This window comes from Bufo gargarizans, chromosome 5 (genome assembly GCF_014858855.1).
Source record: "Bufo gargarizans isolate SCDJY-AF-19 chromosome 5, ASM1485885v1, whole genome shotgun sequence".
Lineage (NCBI taxonomy): Eukaryota > Metazoa > Chordata > Amphibia > Anura > Bufonidae > Bufo > Bufo gargarizans.
In genome coordinates this window covers 313,197,812-313,214,786 of record NC_058084.1, presented here as the reverse complement: position 1 = coordinate 313,214,786, position 16,975 = coordinate 313,197,812, and the positions used below count along the sequence as shown (strand labels likewise).

At 43.0% G+C, this 16,975-nt stretch overlaps 1 protein-coding gene across 1 annotated transcript in view; it reads left to right on the top strand.

Annotated features, from left to right (window-relative positions):
- IRF4 (interferon regulatory factor 4) overlaps positions 1–15,280 on the top strand; it is a 46,449-nt gene extending 31,169 nt beyond the window's left edge. Inside the window, exons 6-9 of the mRNA XM_044292815.1 lie at positions 8,986–9,093; positions 9,839–10,192; positions 10,974–11,086; positions 13,771–15,280. Of these exons, the coding sequence (XP_044148750.1) occupies positions 8,986–9,093; positions 9,839–10,192; positions 10,974–11,086; positions 13,771–13,914 (719 nt within the window). The 3' untranslated portion in view covers positions 13,915–15,280. The remainder of the gene's footprint in view (positions 1–8,985; positions 9,094–9,838; positions 10,193–10,973; positions 11,087–13,770) is intronic.
- Positions 15,281–16,975: the final 1,695 nt, after the last annotated feature.

Genomic DNA, 16,975 nt, shown 5'->3' with positions numbered 1-16,975 from the left:
GCAGAACACTGTTCCTTGCAGTAACATGCATAGGAATTTTGCTTGTTATACTGTGAGTCTGTATGACATGCAGATGACAGGTGTCGCACTTAGAGTCACTGCACACTTCACTTATTTGGTCAGTCATGGGGCCAAAACTGACCAAATAACTCACGTATGAACTCAACCTTACAGGTCAATGTTAGTGTCAAGAAGAAGCGCAATCCTTATACACGGTTATCAGCTAATTCCACATAGATGTCTACAGACCCTGTTCTATTAAACGCTTATACAAGTAGAGCCCCCCGACAGAGTGGAGACGGTGTTTACAGCAGTACATTTCTGTCGACTTCACTGATTATTTTGCCCTTCCTCTGATCCGTCAGAACAATAACCCACAAAAAACTGATCCGGTCTGTGAAGCATCCGCCTTCACTCGGGCAGCATTTGGTCAGCAAACCATCAGTATTGCTAATGCCCAAAAAAAACTAAATGGATCTAAAACAGATGACACGTGAATGGAATAGTTGCATGTCTTCTGTGTTTTGAACCCACTCCTGATTTTAGATACCAAATCATAAGCCAATTCTGATGGGACGATATAGGCCTTACAGCTGCTACGCAAATAGGATCCATTATGTGTCTTATTTTATCCTCCTTGTGACAGATCAGAAGAAGGGTCAAATAAATGATGATGTCAGCCAAGCCAAAAAGGCTAAATTGTAGCCCAGTCATGAAGTGGGGAGGGTGGGAACAGCATGAGAAGTCCACAGAGTGGCCCTATGACATAGTGGTGAGGTGGAAGCAGCATGAGTAGACCACAGAGTGGCCCAATAACAGAGCTTGGAGGTGGCGGCAGCAGCAGCATCAGGAGGAGGCCACAGAGTGGCACAATAAAAGAGTGTGGAGGTGGCAGCAGCAGCAGGAGGAGGCCACAGAGTGGCACAATAACAGAGTGTGGAGGTGGCAGCAGCATGAGGAGGCCACAGAGTGGCACAATAACAGAGTGTGGCGGTGGTGGCAGCATGAGGAGGCCACAAAGTAGCACAATGACAGAGTGCGGAGGTCGCGGCAGCATGAGGAGGCCACATAGTGGCACAATTACAGAGTCTGGAGGTGGCGGCAACATGAAGAGACCACGCAGTGACACAATGACAGATCCTCCACCGTATGACTCCGTTCGCCAAGGCAAACGAGGTGCAGAACAGCGTGACACCGGCATGCCCTGCACATATGGTATGCTGGAGTGGCACTGTGAATTGTCCCTGCAGTGGAGGCTGAGGACACAGTGAAGGATGAGGAGGCAGAGGCGGACATTGTCATTGGACCAACGGCATGGCAACGTGGAGGTGAAAGCGGCGTCACCTGGCCAAGTTGCTGGTGTGGCTGTGCAGGAACCACATTCACCCAGTGGGCTGTAAAGGACATGTACTGTCCCTGACTGTAGTTACCGCTCCACATATTGGCGCTGCCGTGCACTTTGGCAGACACTGACAGGCTCAAGGACTGGCCCACCTTCTATTCTACATATGTGTGCAGGGCTGGTACTGCCTTTTTGGCAAAGAAATGACGACTTGGGACTCTCCACCTTGGCTCGGCACAAGCCATCAGTTGTCTTAAAGGTGCAAAGTCCACTACTTGGAAAGGGAGGGACTGCAGCACCAGCAATTTTGTCAGGAGTGCGTTCAGATTTTTTGCGCTGTTTGATGAGTGCACGCATAGTGTTGTCTCTTGGCAATCACTTCAGTGATCGATTGCTGACGGAATGAGTGACGAGGAATACGAGGAGCAGGAGGATCGGGACCAGCAGATGATGGAAATGACAGACAGCTACCTTTGGCTGAGGTGGTGGAGCCTTGACTGCCTAAAAAAACAGGTGCGTGCCACTGGGTGATGCAGCGGTTGCTGCAGCAGGCCGGACCACCACATCAGAGCCACGGTTCTCCCAGACCACTGCATGGTGACGCTGCATAGGTTGACGCAGGGCCATAGTGCCAACATTGGCACCCTGGCCACGCTTCACCTTCTGCCCACAGATTCTACATATGACCACTTTCACCTCCTCCGGCAGCTTAATTAAAAACTGCCACTCTGCCTAGTAGGTGATTTTACCACCAACACTACGCACTGACTGAATGCTACCGCCGCTGCCTCCTTGAACCCCTGCACCGCTACTTCCCGGGCAGGTAGGCTCCCACAAAACGGGTGGCCTACCCCTGGCATGTTTGGCTCCCGACCTCCCACTGCTGCCACCCTGCTGACTCCTGGCCACGCTAGCGACTTGCTGGCTCCGCAACTGGCTCACGGGCAAGCTGCCACCCTCTTCTCCCAATGATGATGAAGCCCCTTCGTCACCCGGCTACCAAGTGCGATCAGCTACATCATCATCATCGAGTACTGTCTGCACGTCACTGATGTCCTCCTCCACGGTCTCTGGGTCAGGAGCCTGACCGCTCGCAACACCAGCTCCCACGCCAACTCTCCTCATCACTACTTGCCCGCCTAGCGGAAGAAGTGGCGGATGTCTCCTCCAGATCTTGGCTGGGCAGTAGCTGCTTACTGTCTTCTAGTACCTCGTCCTCGCTGTATAGTAGAGCTGAGCCCAGGCAGGTTCAGGACAGGTGAGGGCTCAGGGCCTGCTCCAGTGCCATGCCAACAAAGGGTTGTGTCTGACGAACCCACTGACTTTTGGTAAAGTCAAAGATTGAGACAACCACTCAAGAACCGCTGGGTTGCTGGTCACGACACGACCGCTAGCTAAGACTGGGAGTTCAGGCCGCTCGAAGTCAGCCTTGCTGCCATGGCCCCTTACTCTGGTTCCAGCTCTACCTGCGGCAGAAACATTTAGGCCTCTGCCACTCCACTGTGCAGGGCCTGGCACTTCACTGCCTGACATACAGTTAGATGAAATAAATAAAAAGGAAATTAAAACACCCCACAAATGGCTTTACTACAGATTACTGCACCGCAGAGCGGCAAATGTATTTTTTCTTTTTCCGCTAAAACACCCCTCAAAAGCCTTTACTACAGATAAATGCACCGCAGAGAGGCAAATGTATTTTTTCTTTTTCCGCTAAAACGCCCCACAAGAGCCTTTACTACAGATAAGTGCACCACACAAGGGCAAATAAGAATTAGACATTTTCCTTGTAATAACCCCTGTTAATGCCTGTATCATACAGCACTTGCACCCTACTAAGAACGGTTTGCTGGAATTATAGAGCTGTATAATGGCAATTTGGGTCCCCAGTCAATGCTGCAAGGTGTAATAGGAATGTTCCTATTACCCAGGCTGTAACCTCCCTGAATGAACCCTGTTCAACAGAAATGCAGTGGAATTATTCTTCCCTATCCTTTCCCTACACCTTGAATAATCTTTCTCTGCACTTGTAAATTATTATTTTTTTTATTTGCAGAATTTTCTATCACTGTCCCTAGAGTCTGCAGACACATCTCTCCCTGCACTAAGTACGCTGGTGAATGGCAGACTCTAAGATGGCTGCCGTATTTATACGGCTGTGACATCACAGGCCTGGCTGGCTGCTGATTGGCTGCATGCATGTCAGTATGGGTGATCCCGCCTTCCCAGACTTCCTTTCTCCATGTCCTCGTGCAGCAGCCATTTTAGGAAAAATGCAATTCGTTACTACAAAGCGCGAGGAAATTCGCATTCGGTGCAAATCCAATTTTTCCTGAAATTCGTAACGAATTCCACTTCGTCACCTTCAATTCGCTCATCTCTAGTTACAGTATAATTTCTAGATTTCTGGAGAAAGGTTGTTGATCAAGGAATATATTCTGATTACTTGATTGGAATCAGGAAGGATGACTCCCTGAGATGAGGAAAATTGACTTTTACCTTTTGGAATTTTTTTTATATCATTTGGATCAAAGCTGCAGAATCACCAGCTGCACTAGACATACTTTAAGGGTACAAGGTAACTATTTCTATGGTTAACCAAGTCATCATACTGTATGTAAAAGAGATGATCACAGTTAGGCACGGAGGATTAACTCTTCCTGGAGGTCATGAAACCATAAATGTTCCTCTAAAGTCTATACAAATAAATGCTGAGTAGCTGGCACAGTTGCAAAAGCACTGTGCCTGAATCTATTATAGGCACTGTGGCTAGTAGAAAAACAGGGACAATGAGGCAAGAGACATTGGATATGCCTAATACTAAATGTATAACTTGAACACTGTGGTTGGCACTAGTATATACTGACACTATGGCTGACACTATTTTATAGACATTATGAATGCTTCTATTAGCTAGAAATGGCTTCTACCATATGTTCTCTTGTTGGTTCTCTTTCCCTAAAGTCAACTCCCATTCCCTGGCTGATGTTTATGCCACTCATTTTGGAATCACCTCACCCTCTGATAAGCCACCCTCTAACCTTCTGAGAACACTAACAACAATGACACTAGATGTATTGTTCTTCTACTTCCTTTTAACAATTAATATCTATATTGTAAAAAAAAGTAGCTCTCCTGCAGGAAGAAGGAAAATTGTCTCTCTAATGCCACTTACTGGTGTAATTTGCCTGAGTCCAACCTGGTAACAGGCCTTTTAAACATGCCAGTGGATACCAGAATCTTCTCCATACGGAAAAGAGACCATCTGCAGACAGCTGATTCATGGGTTTTGCCTTTCATCAGTGCAGAGCAGGGTATTGGTTTAGCTAGATGAGAGGACTGGGTCTGGGGGAAAAAAGTTTCTCCTTGCCTCTATAGCCACAGACAATCTATTGTCTAGACAGATTCCTACATTGAAATAAGAGGTCTGCTTCCAGTTCTCCAGTCTTAACGCAACTTCCTGTTTTCGAAAATAATATTGAAACTTTATGCAGAGGCATCTGTAGTGACAAAATAGAACATCTTAGCGAACTCTATTCTTTATGAACACAATAGATTTGCAGTGCATTCGGAAAGTCTTCAGACCTTTCAGTTTTTCACATTTTGTTATTTTGTGGCCTTGTGCTAAAATAAAAAAAAATCAAGTTTTCCCTCATCTGCTCTCAGTCTCCCTTAATGAAAAAGTGAAAACAAAATTTTAGAAATGTTTGCAAACTTATTAAAAATTTCACATGGGCATAAGTGTTCAGAACCATTTCTAAGACACTTGAAATTTTGCTCTGTTGGGCCTCCCATTTCTCTTGATCATTTTTTTAGATGTTTCTACACCTTGATTGGAATCCACCTGTGGTGAATTCAGTTGATTGGATATGCTTTGGAAAGATACCCCCCTATCTATAGGTCTCACAACTCAAAATACTATCAGAGCAAAAAAAAAACAAGCATGAGGAGTAAATAACTGCCTATTGAGCTCAGAAACAGAATTGTGTGGGGGCACAGATCTGGAGAAGAGTACAGAAAAAAGTCTGCTGCACTAAAAGTTCCCAAGAGCACAATGGCCTCCATAATTCATAAATTGAAGAAGTCTGGAATAACTGGGTCTTCTCCTAGAGTTGGCCACCCCACCAAACCAAGTAATCTGTTGGAAAGGTGACTAAGAGCCCAATGTTTTTTGCCCGTGCTGGAAGTGTGTACTGGGAGAATTATGTTGTAGTGACATTAGGCATTTTTTGACAATTTCATGATCCCCTCTCCTCCTGAGGAGCGGCATATTTGATATGGATGGAGGGCGTTGTGGGACGTCATGGGGGCAACTCTACGCTATTCCACAGGATCTGACTGGCCCTGAACCCAAGCCATTCACAGGATAACGTTGGGAATAAGCAGGGTAGGGGCGCTCTTCATTTGGAGCTGGGCCCAGACCAGGCAAGGGCCGATATATTTCACCTCCCCTTGACCGGGGTGGGGGGTATGTCGGCCCTAGTATTCCCCTTCCAAAATTGCATGTGTGCGCATTTCTCCAGCACATCCCAGTGGTGGAAACCATAGGGCGTTTGCGGGGTTAAGCTCACGACTATGACTATATGGCTTTTGCTATGGGGCTGCATTGTTTGATCCTTGTGACTTTTTTTAGCCTAATATTGCCCCTTTTCCTCTGATATGCACTCGATATACCTCCACCCACAGCTTTGGTGGTGCTCCGTCAGCATGGAAGGGGATCTGTAACTAACTATGGTCCATTCCACACTTCGCCCAGAACACAGTCCAGCTAGGTTACAACCATTGGCATTGCAGCGCCAAACTGTGTATAAGGTATCCACTATTGGCTGGTTCCAGTGTTGCTGGCACGTGGGCTATTATTTGCATTTTGTCTGAGTTCATAGTCTGGATTTCATTATGCGTGAGATGAGTGGCACGACTGATATTTACCTTATTTCGTTCCCATAATGGATCTTATCCTCGGCTCTATTGTATCCTTTACAACACATTAGTTTTGGTTTAGGACCTTGGGTTGCCAGGATACAGTTGGGATGCTCTATCACATGACTTGTCATGTGATCAAGGGCGCTTGCGCGGTTTCGGGACTCTGATCATGTGACCGCTATGTCGAACATGTGATTTCCGGGAATCTCGTTCCATAACTCACACATGCGCAAAGACAGACGGGAGAGACGCCACTCATCACACGCATACTGCTGGATGGATTCTCGGCTCAGGTGCATGGTAGGTTTTAATTGAAGTACACAGCTGAGATTGTTATGCTGTTATACTACTGAATGTTATCACTTTAGAACACGATTGGGTGAATATGCAAGGGGAGGGTTTGACCTTTCTGTGGAACAACCCCTCAACCAATCCGGATTGAATGATACACCTATACACTACGTGCAGAATTATTAGGCAAATGAGTATTTTGACCACATCATCCTCTTTATGCATGTTGTCTTACTCCAAGCTGTATAGGCTCGAAAGCCTACTACCAATTAAGCATATTAGGTGATGTGCATCTCTGTAATGAGAAGGGGTGTGGTCTAATGACATCAACACCCTATATCAGGTGTGCATAATTATTAGGCAACTTCCTTTCCTTTGGCAAAATGGGTCAAAAGAAGGACTTGACAGGCTCAGAAAAGTCAAAAATAGTGAGATATCTTGCAGAGGAATGCAGCACTCTTAAAATTGCAAAGCTTCTGAAGCGTGATCATCGAACAATCAAGCGTTTCATTCAAAATAGTCAACAGGGTCGCAAGAAGCGTGTGGAAAAACCAAGGCGCAAAATAACTGCCCATGAACTGAGAAAAGTCAAGCGTGCAGCTGCCAAGATGCCACTTGCCACCAGTTTGGCCATATTTCAGAGCTGCAACATCACTGGAGTGCCCAAAAGCACAAGGTGTGCAATACTCAGAGACATGGCCAAGGTAAGAAAGGCTGAAAGACGACCACCACTGAACAAGACACACAAGCTGAAAAGTCAATACTGGGCCAAGAAATATCTCAAGACTGATTTTTCTAAGGTTTTATGGACTGATGAAATGAGAGTGAGTCTTGATGGGCCAGATGGCTGGATTGGTAAAGGGCAGAGAGCTCCAGTCCGACTCAGACGCCAGCAAGGTGGAGGTGGAGTACTGGTTTGGGCTGGTATCATCAAAGATGAGCTTGTGGGGCCTTTTTGGGTTGAGGATGGAGTCAAGCTCAACTCCCAGTCCTACTGCCAGTTTCTGGAAGACACCTTCTTCAAGCAGTGGTACAGGAAGAAGTCTGCAAGGTAAGAAAAACATGATTTTCATGCAGGACAATGCTCCATCATACGCGTCCAAGTTCTCCACAACGTGGCTGGCAAGAAAGGGTATAAAAGAAGAAAATCTAATGACATGGCCTCCTTGTTCACCTGATCTGAACCCCATTGAGAACCTGTGGTCCATCATCAAATGTGAGATTTACAAGGAGGGAAAACAGTACACCTCTCTGAACAGTGTCTGGGAGGCTGTGGTTGCTGCTGCACGCAATGTTGATGGTGAACAGATCAAAACACTGACAGAATCCATGGATGGCAGGCTTTTGAGTGTCCTTGCAAAGAAAGGTGGCTATATTGGTCACTGATTTGTTTTTGTTTTGTTTTTGAATGTCAGAAATGTATATTTGTGAATGTTGAGATGTTATATTGGTTTCACTGGTAAAAATAAATAATTGAAATGGGTATATATTTGTTTTTTGTTAAGTTGCCTAATAATTATGTACAGTAATAGTCACCTGCACACACAGATATCCCCCTAAAATAGCTAAAACTAAAAACAAACTAAAAACTACTTCCAAAAATATTCAGCTTTGATATTAATGAGTTTTTTGGGTTCATTGAGAACATGGTTGTTGTTCAATAATAAAATTAATCCTCAAAAATACAACTTGCCTAATAATTCTGCACTCCCTGTATATGTATTGAAGTTCACTTGTAAACCACATGTAGCTTGAGAAAGACCCGTGTATCAAAACGTTGCTGTATTTTTTCGGTGTGATTAAACACTAAGTTTTGATTCAAGAACAAGAGTGCAGTGACTTTTCTGAAGTTTTCTCTAAGAACCCAATGGTCACTCTGGCTAAGCTCCAAAGATCCTGTGTCCAGATGGGAGAAACCGTAAACCCGCCCCCGGTATAGTCAAGGGGGCCGGAGAGGACCTCCAGCGGCACATGTGCACTAGCGGCAGCACAGATCCGACAGGCTGTTCACCCGCCGGAACAGCCTGCCGGAGAAGGCTGCTGCTAGTGTGAAAGTAGCCTTGATACTTAATCATGCCTTTAGTCAAGTTCTCAAATGGCAGAATTTTTAGCTACGGTATACCAGTTATTTTTCAGATAAAAAAAACTTTGATACTAAGAATCTACTTTAGTAACTGCCATTTAATTGAATTGCTGTTGTACCTTCTGAAAAAAACTATCTGAAAGGCCAGGCATGAATATGATTCATACACTATAGGTACATCCTAGGAATTGCATATGTATGGTCTTTCTGGGTAAACCCCAACACATAAGTGCTATAGAAAACCGTGTGAGAAAGTTGTGATCTTTAGGCAGAGTGCTGTGTACATTCTTTCTGTTGTCTTTTTTCTCTCCTTTAAGCAAGTTAATGTAGTCTTTGTCTTTTTTAATAGGTTATCAAGTGACTGGCTCTTTTTATGCTTGTCCACCATCAGAATCTCAAACTGCTGGACTACCAATAGAACCAAGCTTAAGATCCGGAGAAGCCATCGCTTTATCAGGTAAGATGTCCAAATCGACAAATGTGGGCTACACTGTGTATCGTAAGACCAATGCACCTTATAACGCATAGGTCAATGCCTATGCGGTATTTTTTACATTTCATACACTGTGTAATTAAGCAAGATTAATTTATCTTTGGTTTTTTCCTGTGAAAATATATCAGCCCTCACCTATTCATGTTGCCTGGAAAGCTTGTGTCTGACTTCCCCAATTCACACAAGGTCTCTAAATAGATCATAAGGGAAAATTAAAATAACAGTGTGTGGGCTGTGAAGGTAGCACATGGTAAGGACTCAGTCATGCATCCAACTTGCACATGTTCAGCATTTGCATTACTCATACCTAAATCCAGCTCTGATGCAGTTCATCACTTATCATATTATAGTTGAAAAGTTTGCATTAGACCTCTTTCACACGCCCGTTGTCCCGCCGTGGCTGTATTGCGGCCCGCAATACACGGGGCACCGGCCGTGTGCATTCCGCATCACGGATGTGGACCCATTCCCTTGAATGTGTGCGCAAATCTGGAGATGCGTAACGGAACTGAAGCACGGAACAGAACCCCACGAAAGCACTACAGAGTGCTTCCTTGGGGTTCCGTTCCGTGCATTCGTTGCACAAAAAAATAGAACTATCTTTTTGCGGAACAGACAGATTGTGGACCCCATTCAAGTGAATGGGTCCGCGATCCGCACGTTCGTGTGAAAGAGGCTGTATTCTAATTGACTTTCAATTACTTTTTAGACTGCCGGCTCCATATCAGTTTATATTACCGAGATACTCTGGTTGGGGAGAGAACAACATCTAGTCCAGAAGGATGTAAGATTTCACATGGACAATGCTTAGAAATAAGTCGCATGGACCAAATCTTGTTTCCTTACCCTGAAGATAATAGTCTGCGGAAAAACATTGAGAAGCTGCTGAGTCACTTGGAGAAAGGCGTAATTCTATGGATGGCCCATGATGGAATATATGCCAAGAGACTGTGCCAGAGCAGAATTTACTGGGAAGGACCTTTGTCCATCTACAGCGATCGCCCCAATAAACTAGAACGAGATGTGCCCTGCAAGTTATTTGATACTCAGCAGTTTTTAACAGGTATATTTTGTATCACATATTATCGTATCACATATTGATCATTGTATTACATATTTAGTATCCATCTTAAACTCCCAATACATTATGAAATTGGTACAGATGGGGACATGGGTACAGAGATTTAGGTTGTTGTATGTTACATGGGGATTCATAGACCTGCAGAGCAGCTGTAGACACAAAGGGGGAGATTCAGGCAAACTGATGTAAAGTAGAACTGGCTTAGTTGCCCATAGCAACCCATCAGATTCCACCTTTCATTTTCCAAAGGATCTGTGAAAAATGAAAGGTGGAATCTGATTGGTTTCTATGGGCAACTAAGTCCGTTCTACTTTACACCAGTTTGATAAGTCACCCCCAAAATTGTAGGAAGCTTTTAATGCAAACTAGTTAAACATTTGCTCAATTTTTCATATTAGATGTACTAGAACAATAATAAAAATAGTTGAAAAGCTGAACATAGTTGTTAAAAGTAAGAAATATTTGTGTGGCATAGGTTTATGACATTTTTCCTAGAATTCTTTTCAAGGATTTCCAAAAATGTCCAAAACTATGTATTCCTCTGCTATACGTTTTCAGATAAAATTGAATGACTTGTAAAATACGTAGAATTGGATTCCCATTATGATATACAGTATACCCCTGTGTGTGGAGATTTGAAACACTCTTTCTGTATATGATTGGAGTAACATGCGGTATAAATATTATAGTCATATGAACAGACTACTTAAAAAATTGGCTTAACTTTCAGAGTGTTCTGTTGACATATGTTTGCCTTTATTAGAATTACAGGCATTTGCTCACCATGGACGTCCAGCTCCAAGATTTCAGATCGTTTTGTGCTTTGGGGAAGAATTTCCAGACCCGCAGAGAGGACGGAAGCTAATTACAGCTCATGTACGTTCTGTAAAAAAAAAAAAAAATGCATGAAAAATTCTTTAATTTCCCTAAATTTGGGATGTGATAGCACCAATGTTAAAGGGAACCTGTCACCGGGATTTTGTTTATAGAGCTGAGGACATGGGTTGCTAGGTGGCCGCTAGCAAATCCACAATACCCAGTCCTCATAGCTCTGTGTGCTTTTACTGTGTAAAAAAAAAAAACTATTTGATACATATGCAAATTACCCTGAGATGAGTCCTGTATGTGAGATGAGTCAGGGCCAGGACTCATCTCAGGTTAATTTGCATATGTATCAAATCATTTTTTTTACACAATAAAAGCACACAGTGCTATGGGGACTGGGCATTGCGGATGTGCTAGCAGCCATCTAGCAACCCATGTCCTCAGCTCTATACACAAAATCCCAGTGACAGGTTCCCTTTAAGGCTAAGTTTGGCCATAAACTTCATGTAGCTGCTGGTCAAATGCTAATTCAGCCAACAACTGTTGGTCCTGAGCTATCTCTCCTGACACTCCCTGACACTCCCCATACGGATGCATAAAAGGATCAAATGTTGAAATTCAACATGACAGAATCTAATATCCTCCACCATCATTTATCAGGGTAGAATCATATGTCACCCATACATGTCAGATGGTTGGCAGGTCCAGCCAAAATGTATCTAATATGTATGGGGCATCAACAACGATGGCCCTAGGGTTAATATTATTACAATTTCTTTGAACAGTTAAGCATACTTAGGGTCCATTCACACGTCCTGTTTTTTTTCATCCTGAAAAACGGTCCGTTTTTTGCGGATCCGTTGTTCCTGAAAATGTTTCCGTATGTCATCCGTATGTCATCTGTTTTTTGCGGATCCGCAAAAAACGGAAACATGTATACATTTCAATAATCAAATAAAGTTGTTTGGATTTCTTTGAAAAAAAATTGAAAAAAAATAAAAAATAAATAAAATAATTGGTTATGTGTTTCCAGGAACGGAATCCGCAAAAAACGGATGACATACGGAATGACATCCGAATGTCATCCGTTTTTTGCGGATCCATTGACTTTGTATTGTACCAGGATCCGATTTTTCAGGACAAGAATAGGACATGTTTTATATTTAAACGGACATGCGGAACGGAACAACGGAAACGGACAGCACACATTGTGCTGTCCGATTTTTTCCAGGACCCATTGAAAATGAATGGGTCCAGATCTGGTCCTGATCTGTTCCTGAAAAAACGGAACAGATCAGGAAAGAAAAAACGGACGTGTGAATGGACCCTTAGACTTTCGGATGACTTTTCAGGATGAGCTACCATGTGCGTATACATGAATGCTAGCACTATTTCTGGCCATTAAGTGACTTGTATCTGGTATTTTTTAGTTGTCCCTGAGCTAGTGGCAGAAACTGCTATATTGCATCCTATACAGTACATATGGAGAGAAGACAATCCTGCTAGTGCTCCCTAACTCTCACTCATTCACTTAGAAGCACCATATATAACATTACAGAGAAGTAATGAACAGCATTGATGAGAGTAAAGCACTAGGGGTGTGATATAACACTTACTATTTGCTGTTACATCCTCCATGGCTGTACCTCTTTCACTGCAGCTCACTCTTCCTCCTACCCACATAGATTCATAGATTTCTGTGTGCAGCTGTAATTTGATCCTTTAGTGAGATGACAGTCCCTCTTGGTCTATTAAAGAGGACCTTTCACTGATCCGGCATTATGATAAAACGATTGGATTCTGTGGGGCATACTTATGCCATATTACAGAGCTTACTATTTTCTGTAAGCGCTGATCTGTTCCCCCGTTGTGCCCCCTGATCACTTTTCCCGCCTGGTATGTAAATTCATCGGTACAGGGAGCAGGAAATGGCACTGTATCTTAACGGGCGTCTCCTTCTCCCTGGCTGTGAGCTGTCCAATTGCAGCAGAGAGCGTCACAGCCTGGGAGAAGGTTAGCTGTACTACACAAAAGTTGTGTGAAAAGTCAGAGACAATTTAACATCTGTAGTGGGGAGAGGTGAGAAAGCTGCTGCCAGACACCTTTTTGAAATGCTGCCAGTGGTACAGCCGACATCACTAGTGGCATCTTGAAATCTAACAGCCCGATCTACCTTTCTCTCGACATCTGCCATCCGTTACCTTTTGGACACCCCATACACATTAGATAGCTGGCAGTCCTGCTGAGATCTAGTTAGGCCTCATGCACATGTTTGTACTATGGATCTGTGCTGTACATATTCTTATTTATGGACCTGTAACATAGCTATTGACACAATGGGCCTATACTGCATCTTTGTGAGACTTTGGTTCCATAAAGAAGTACACAGTTTTGTTTCTAATGGAGGCACCATATGGTGGTGTATATGGGTCCATAGTATGACATGAAGGTACTCCATATGCCATGCAATTGGCAATACCACATGTATAGACCTTAATATGAATAATCCAAATTTAATAGATGTTTAGTCAAAAAAGTGCCTGTAGAGAGGGAAATCTTGTTCTTGTACATGTCACCAACACCAACATGAGAAAATAAATTAGGTCAACCTGAGATGAAATTTTGGAAGCTCCTTAGATCAGATATTTCCAAGGACCGAGTATATACAAGGTGAATCGAATTTTGTAATTCTCTTTACCCCTGAGCAGTGTGTGACTGTGTTATCTGTTTTCCAGGTTGAGCCTGTATTTGCAAGACAGCTAATTGGCTTTGCAGAACAAAATGGAGGACATTTTATGAGAGGCTATGAATATTCCGATCTTATTAGCAGTTCAGAAGATTATCATCGACCAATTCGCCATGTCCCACTTCAGGAATAAATTGTCAAGCTAGAACCTGTAGGTTACTTTGTATTAAACTCATTAACGCATCAGTTGATAAAAGTACTGGTGCCAATTTCTACTGTTGCGGAACTATGTACAGTTGTTGAACTACCGCAGTTCATATTTGACTGACAAAAGAAAAACAAAGACTTTGGGGGTCATTTATTAAGCTGAAATACACCTAAATTAGGCGTGTCTCAGGGACTTTGCCCTGCTCATGCCAGGTCTAAAATAGTTGGTGTGGCATGGGCGTAGAAAATGGTCTAAATGTAAAACAGCTTGGAAGCTGTTTTACATTTAGAACTGGCGCTGGATGCGCCGAAGTTATGGAGAGGCCTACACCTCTTCATTACTTTGGTCGGATCCACCGCCAGCTATGGCCCTTTATTAAGACCGGTATCTAAATTGCCGGTCTTAATAAATGTGCCCCTTTGTGTTGTGTTTGAGGGTCTATTTATTATTTGGTGTCATCTAAAATATGTATCTTCAATAACAACATTTGTCTATTTTATGCAGTTTATATTTTATAGATCTAACATTGTAATTGGAATTGTGAAGTATAATTTAAAGGGGTTGACCACTTTCCATTTACTGTTGATCAATGTGTTTCTAAGATGACTATATGGCAGTTGCTAATATAGTTTTTGTTGATATTCTGCATATTTCATAAGGTATTCTCCCTTGTTTAGCAAGTCTTTGTGCTATCCAAACAGAGGTCCTCTCCATAAAATGGCTGCTAATGGAGGGTCATGTGACCAGGTAAATCACTCAGTCTCTTCAATTCAAATACACTACACCTGCACAGAACTCTCAACATTGCAAGTCAGATAGAAGAAGTGGTGTATTTGAGTGAAGGTTGAGTAATGTGTCTTCCATCAGCAGCTAGCTTATTAATAGGTCTCCTGTGTCAACTGCACAGAAGATTTGCCCAGCAAGGGACCATGATTTATGAAATATAGCAAACAGTACAGGAAATAAGTAAGTGTCATGTAGTCATCTTACATGTACATTGGTCAAAAGTAGCCAGAAAGTGGCCAACCAACCCCTTTAATAATGGATTCTCATAATAATGTTCCTATTCTTCATTTTATTAAGATAATGCTAAGATATGCTTAAGATATTTTTTTAAAATATTTTCACCAGTAAGTACACATCAGGAGATAGGGATAGGGATCATTTTATAATGTAACAGATCTAAATAGATATAAAGATCATTTTACAAGAACAAACAGGACTATTAAAGGGGTTGTCCAGCTAAAACACAATATATCTAAATATGCTTTAAAGAGGACCTTTCATCTGGCAAAACATTGTGAACTAAGTGTCATGATCTGTACAGGGGCGCCCAGGGATCTCACTGCACTTACTCTTATCCCTGGGCGCCGCTCCCTTCTCCTGCTATGCCCTCCGGTATGTTCGGGGACTAGGTTATAGTAGGAGGAGACCTTGTTCTCCTGGGCGTCTTCTTCTCCCAGGCTGTGAGCTCTGCGCTGCGATTGGCCAGCGCTACAGCCTAGGAGGAGGAGACACCCAGGAGAACAAGGGCAGTCTCCTCCTACTATAACCAAGTCCCTGAACATACCGGAGGACATAACGGGAGAACGGAGCGGCGTCCAGGGATAAAAGTAAGTGCAGTGAGATCCCCGGGCACCGCTGTATATATCATGACACTTAGTTCACAATGTTTTGCCAGATGAAATGGCAAGATATACAAATGTCTCATACTCTTCAATTAACAAAGGCACCCCAGTCATGTCCTGGTCCACAGCTTAATATTCAGCTTGTGGTTGACAAAGGCTAAGGGCTCTTGCACACGGCCATAGGCATTATTCCTGCTCCGTGCGTTCCACATTTTACAGAGCGGTAAGTTCTGCCATCAATAGAATAGTCTATAATTTTACAGACACGAATAGGACATGTTCTATTTTTTGCAGGTGCTGCAGAATGGACGTGCGTATGTGGACAGCACACAGTGTAATGTTTGTATCTTTTGTGGCCCTATTGAAGTGAATAGGTCTGCATCTGACCTGCAGAAAATGTGGATCGAATGCAGACAAGAAACACGGTCGTGTGCATGAGCCTTTAAGGCCAGTTTACACGGCCTGAGTGAGCAGTCCATTATCGGGAAGGAAGTGCTCGTCAGTGGGGGTGAAGCGCTGCATTTACGTGCAGTAATCCCCTCCACTGTATGGGGATGAGTAATCGCTATTGCTCATACCCATACAGAATTATTGTTTGTGCAGAGCAGAGTGCTGTTTAGACAGCATGATTTTCTGCCCAGAAATGATGATTTAGGTGTCTGCATGAATTACTGCTTCACCCGATGAACAAGCATTTCGCTCGTCCATCGGGAAATCAGCAAAACCTTGTTTTTTTTATATTTTTGCAAGACATATAAAAGATGTAAATATAAATTATTAGAATAACTCTAGCATAAATTAGGCCTTTATATCATCACTGACAAATGTACTATTGTATTTCATGATTTTTAAAGTTGCCAAAGACTCGCGGAAACTATGTATTTGTTAGACAATGCAAACCTTTGGGGAAAAAAGTACACATATTGATGGTAAAGTTAATAGCCATTTTTAAACTTGTGGAACTGACTTTGCAAGCTTTAGGAATACACATCTCACAGATGTAAAGTTTTGGGATATAATATCTCACAAATATTCATTTCCTGTACTTGTAGTGACAATGAAGCACATGCTCCTACACATTTTACTCTTATTTTCTGCTGGGAAACATGTTGTCAATGCTGAAAAAATATTCTACATTTTTCAAACCAGCACCTGGATCTGAATACTTTTGTAATTGCATTTAATTAAAAATTTAGTATAGCCACTGAGTTATTCAATAAAATGTATCTTTATAGCGCCACCTGCAGTTTTTTTTTTCTCTGTCCTGCTCACTGAGATGGAAGCACATGCTCAGTTCCATCCTTCAACTTCCACCAGCTGCAGCAGAAAGGGCATTCCCCTGAAAAGTGCACCCCCCCTAAGCTGCCAGCTTGATATGAATCTAGCAAAGCCATTGTAGCAATGAATGGTGACATCCC